The 6,000-nt window shown below is 43.8% G+C and overlaps 1 protein-coding gene across 1 annotated transcript in view; it reads left to right on the plus strand.

The window, feature by feature from the left end:
- The window catches only part of ZFYVE26 (zinc finger FYVE-type containing 26), a 290,489-nt gene that overhangs the window by 219,709 nt on the left and 64,780 nt on the right, over positions 1-6,000 (plus strand). Inside the window, exon 36 of the mRNA XM_073637441.1 lies at positions 3,018-3,217. Coding sequence (XP_073493542.1) covers positions 3,018-3,217 — 200 coding nt within the window. The remainder of the gene's footprint in view (positions 1-3,017; positions 3,218-6,000) is intronic.

Raw genomic sequence — 6,000 nt, forward strand, 5'->3', positions numbered from 1 at the left:
TTCCAGTTGGAAGAAACGGCGGTTCTCTCCATCTCGACATTTCATCTTAGAGGCTTGGAAAACAGGATAGCGGATTTCCTCAGCAGAGAAAAGATAGGACTCTCCGAATGGGAACTAAACCAGGAGGTTTTCCACCTTTTAATCCAGAGATGGGGTACCCCCGGCATAGATCTATTCGCAACCAGACGGAATACAAAGCTACCAAGATTCTTTTCTATGAATCTGGGAGACCACCCAGAAGGGGCGGACGCCTTATCTCAAAGTTGGAGAGCAGGTCTCCTGTATGCCTTTTCTCCAAGCCACAATAATCTGGTGGACCCCTTCTGGCCAAAAAGGAGCTGGTTTCTGCTTCTACATCAGATGGCCATGGAGGTTCCACTTTTTCTTTCAGAGAGACAAGACCTTCTCGTTCAGTGTCCCCTCTTTCATAAGGACATACACTTCCTTCATCTCACGGCTTGGATCCTTAGAGGTAAATCCTAATCTCTAAAGGTCTTTCAGATGATAGTGATAACTATGCAAGCAAGCAGGAAACCTGTGACTTCAATCATCTATTCCAAGGTGTGGAAGAACTTCTGCTCTATTGTAGGGGAGCCTATTTCAGAGTCGTCCAGTCCAGATATTCCTAAAATACTAGATTTCCTCCAGTGTGGGTTCGAGAAGGGATTAAGACCTAGTACATTGAGAGTGCAGATCTCTTATCCCTTATGTGAAAAGATCTGTGGTTCATTATGTGGAGATTACAGAACCCTGAAGAAAGGACTCAAATCTGTTCCTACAACATTGAGGAAAAAATAGAGGCAAGAAAGCCTCTAAAATGACTATGGCCAGATGGATAACCTCAACAATAGTGCTGGCATACGAGTTGGAAGGGAAACTAATATTAAAGCTCACTCAACAAGAGCATTCTCTGTATCTTGGGCTGAGAGAGTTGGAGCATCAGTGGACCTGGTCTAACATAACATTTCGTATTATCAGGCCAACAGTTAGTCTTTGGGCGAAAAGTTCTTCAAGCAGTAGTCCCACCCTGCGAAGCCATTTATTTGCTATTTCTCCTGTTGTGCTGTCATGAGGGTCGTCCTGGGAAAATAGGAATTGGTCCTACTGGTAATTGTACTTCCAGGAGTCCATCATAACCACACCATTATATTCCCTCCCCTTTGACGTTGCCGCATGAAGGCTTGTTTTTTTTTTTTTTTTGGCAGGATAAGTTTTTATTTTGAATACCATTAATTTTTACCATATGGCGTGCTGAAAAACAATGCCAAGTCAGGTGAAAAAGTGCAATTCCGCCAGTGTTTTTTGACCTTATGGCTTTCATTATGCAGCAAAAATAAAATATTCCAAAGGTCATTATTAGTGTTGAGCGAGTATGTTCTATTAACCCTTTCGCCGAGTATGCTCGGGCCGAGCTCCGAGTAGTTACAGCTGCTCGGTGATATGGTTGAATCGCTCCCGTGTGCATGATTTGCAACTCTTTGACAGCTTTATTACATGGGAGGAATGTCTATTTCTTACACATTCCTCAAACAGTTGAAAATCATGCACACGGGAGCGATTCAACCATATCACCGAGCAGCTGTAAATACTCAGAGCTCGGCCCGAGCATACTCGGACAGAACATACTCGCTCAACGCTAGTCATTATGGTTACATCAGTATATAGAAAAAATTGTATGTGTCACCATTTTTGTGTCGTTGGAGCTGAGCGAGGGATTTATTTTTTTGCATGCTGAGCTGTAGTTTTTATTGATACAGTTTTGGGGTAATACGAGGGTTTTGATTTTGCTTTTTTGTTACATTTTTATACGGGGGCGGAATGGCTGCAATTCTGCCATTTCAATATTTTTTTTTTGTTTTTTACACTGTTAACGTGTTAACATATTTGTCATCTATTAAAACATAAAATTAAATTAATTTCCATTTCTATAGTGGGAAAAGGGAGATAATAATAATTTCTACATTTTTTATTTTATTTTTTATTTATTTCTATTTTTTTTTTTAAGTTTATTCTTTAGTCTCCTGCGGTCATTTGATCTCTTCTTCTATAAAGCTCACAGGCTAGATTTCACAGAAGGATTTAGGTCCAGGCATGGAGTTTTTCAGCATGCCCCCAGAGGACATGACAACTCATTGGCACCCTGCCATCGCGTCATGGGTCCTATAACAGGCACATGACATGATTGCGCCACTCTAAATATCAAATGCCGCTGTCTAAGTTCGCCAGGCATTTAAATAGTTAAACATCAGCGGTCAGAGCAAGCATCTATTTCTGCTATATATCCATCCAAGAAAGCACATTCACTTGAAATGTATTGCGGCACAGAGACCCGCTGGGTCTCTGCACTGCAGTACATGATGCCAGCCAGTCAGCGAGACGTCCTGCATTGCCCGTCACTTGCACGCTGAGGTCCGCTGCTGACCTCTGTGCTAGCTATGGAAGAGAATGCTGCACGTCGCAGGAGCAGGGGAAGTCGAGACCCAACAGTTGATTCATTTTTTTTATATTTGTTGGAAAAGTGCATTATTAATGGAAGAAGTTCAGGATGGGGGCATATTGTACAAGGATGGGGAACATTATACCAGGAAGGGTCCCACAATGGAGGACATTATACCAGGAAACGGAGACATACCAGGAAGGGCCTAGGATGGGAGGACATTATACCAGGAAGGGTCCCACAATGGAGGACATTATACGAGGAAACGGAGACCTACCAGGAAGGGCCTAGGATGGAGGACATTATACCAGGAAGGGGCCAGAATGGATGATATTACAGGAAGGGCCGTGAAGGGGGACATTATTACAGAAAGGGGCACATAATTACATGAGAGGTCGCACACATGTTTTCACAGGATCTGGAATGCTGCAAGAACCCATGCATCTGATGAACATGAAGGGGCGGGGGGCACCGGTGCTCATCAGAATCTAGTTACTCCATTGTCTGCATTGTATGACCCAGACTAACTCTGCCCAGGAATCCTGACCTACTTCTTCTGATCTGTGCCTATTTTTCACAGGACCATGTCCGCGCTGCCATGACCTGCATTAGATTTTTCACACACAAAGCTAAAAGCTACCAGGACTTGGGTAACAATCAGACATGGCTGGTAAAATCCAAGGACCATCTAAAAATCTATTTACAAGAAGTGTCGCGAAGCAGCAGGAAAAAATCCTTCGACACTTTTCGGAAAAAAATGTCTGCTACCGATGTGTCCAGGTAATTTCTCCAGAACTTGTGTATATATCTATGCATATTTATCTATATATGTGTGTATGTGTATGTATGTATGTATCTATCTAGCTATATCTATCTGCAAGATAACAAAAACCTGACCAGCACCTCCATATAGTGTGAACAGGTGCAAGCTGCGATTACTGCATAACGTACAAAAGGAGAACACAGCAGTACTCTGTAAGGGCCAAGATATATACAAACACTGAAAACGTAAGATCTAAACTACATTGTTGCTAAATAAAGTGTACTTAGCACAAAATTGTACCTGCAAAAAATGAAGGTTCTTAGCGCATGAGTTGGCCAATAAATGTATTTCCATCAACCACGGTAAGGTGACCTTGCTGTTTTTGTAAGTTTGCCCCCTGACAAAGACATGAACAGTCTATAATTTTCTGGGTAGGTAAATTTTAACATTTGAGAGAGCGAATATAAAAAAAACAAAAACAAGAAAATCACATTGTATAAATGTTAAATAAATTTATTTATTATGAGTTCTGGCTCCTACAGACCAGTTAGACGCTCCTAATCAACTCCTTACCTGCATTAAAGACGGCTGTCTTACATAGTCACCTGTATAAAAGACTCCTGTCCACAGACTCAATTAATCAGTCAGACTCTAACCTCTACAACATGGGCAAGACCAAAGAGCTTTCTAAGGATGTCAGGGACAAGATCATAGACCTGCACAAAGCTGGAATGGACTACAGAACCATAAGTAAGATGCTGGGTGAGAAGGAGACAACTGTTGGGGCAATAGTAAGAAAATGGAAGAAATAGAAAAATGACTGTCTATCGACATCGATCTGGGGCACCATGCAAAATCTCACCTCGTGGGGGTATCCTTGATCATGAGGAAGGTGAGAGGTCAGCCTAAAACTACACGGGGGGGGACATGTTAATGATCTCAAGGCAGCTGGAACCTCATTCCTTCCGCCAGGACATTAAAAATGGGTCGTGGCTGGTTCTTCCAGCAAAACAATGACCCAAAACATACAGCCAAGGCAATAAAGGAGTGGCTCAAAAAGAAGCACAATAAGGCCATGGAGTCGCCTAGCCTGTCTCCAGACCTTAATCCCATAGAAAACTTATGGAGGGAGTTGAAGCTCCGAGTTGCCAAGTGACAGCCTCAAAATCTGAATGATTTAGAGATGATCTGCAAAGAGGAGTGGACCAAAACTCCTCCTGACACGTGCACAACCCTCATCATCAACTACAAACAACGTCTGACTGCTGTGCTGCCAATAAGGGTTTTGCCACCAAGTGTTAAGTGTTGTTTGCCAGAGGGATCAAATACTGATTTCTCACTGCAAAATGCAAATAAATTTATCTAATTTATACAATGTGATTTTCTTGTTTTTTTGGGGGGGATATTCTATCTCTGAATGTTAAAATTAACCTACTCTTAAAATCATAGACTGTTCCGGTCTTTGTCAGTGGGCAAACTTACAAAACCAGCAAGGGATCAAATACTTATTTCCTTCACACACAACACTGCTCAAAAAAATAAAGGGAACACTTAAACAACCTCAATAAAGGAGTGGTTCTGCAGTTAGGGACCACAGACCACATCTCAGTACCAATGCTTTCTGGCTGATGTTTTGGTCACTTTTGAATGTTGGTTGTGCTTTCACACTCGTGGTAGCATGAGACGGACTCTACAACCCACAGAAGTTGCTCAGGTAGTGCAGCTCATCCAGGATGGCACATCAATGCGAGCTGTGGCAAGAAGGTTTGCTGTGTCTTTCAGCGTAGTGTCCAGAGGCTGGAGGCGCTACCAGGAGACAGGCCAGTACACCAGGAGACGTGGAGGGGACCGTAGGAGGGAAACAACCCAGCAGCAGGACCGCTACCTCCCCCTTTGTGCAAGGAGTAACAGGAGGAGCACTGCCAGAGCCCTGCAAAGTGACCTCCAGCCGGCCACAAATGTGCATGTGTCTGCACAAACGATTAGAAACCGACTCCATGAGGGTGGTATGAGGGCCCGACGTCCACAAATGGGGGTTGTGCTCACAGCCCAACACCGTGTAGGATGCTTGGCATTTGCCACAGAACACCAGGATTGACAAAGTCACCACTGGCGCCCTGTGCTCTTCAGATGAAAGCGGGTTCACGCTGAGCACATGTGACAGACGTGACCGAGTCTGGAGACGCCGTGGAGAGCGATCTGCTGCCTGCAACATCCTTCAGCATGACCGGTTTGGCAGTGGGTCAGTAATGGTGTGGGGTGGCATTTCTTTGGAGGGCCGCACAGCCCTCCATGTGCTCGCCAGAGGTAGCCTGACTGCCATTAGGTACCGAGATGAGATCCTCAGACCCCTTGTGAGACCATATGCTGGTGCGGTTGGCCCTGGGTTCCTCCTAATGCAGGACAATGCCAGACCTCATGTGGCTGGAGTGTGAAGTTGGATCAGCCTGTAATGTGTTTTTCCACTTTAATTTTGGGGGTGACTCCAAATCCAGGCCTCCATTGGTTAATAAATGTAATTTCCATTGATGATTTTTGTGTGATTTTGTTGTCGGCACATTCAACTTTATACAGAACAAAGTATTCAATGAGAAGAGTTTATCCATTCAGATCTAGGATGGGTTATTTCAGTGTTCCCTTTATTTTTTGAGCAGTTTATATATAGATATAGAGAGAGAGATGTGCTAAGTGTCCACGATGCAGAAATGCTGCAGATTTTTTCCGCTTCTCCCTGGCTGGAAAAACGCATGTGGATTTTAGATGCGTTTTTCCTGCCAGGACTAGTGGATGTGAAGCGTTC

Source organism: Phyllobates terribilis, unplaced genomic scaffold (assembly GCF_046119375.1).
Source record: "Phyllobates terribilis strain yellow unplaced genomic scaffold, ASM4611937v1 Scaffold_6__1_contigs__length_29720123, whole genome shotgun sequence".
NCBI lineage: Eukaryota > Metazoa > Chordata > Amphibia > Anura > Dendrobatidae > Phyllobates > Phyllobates terribilis.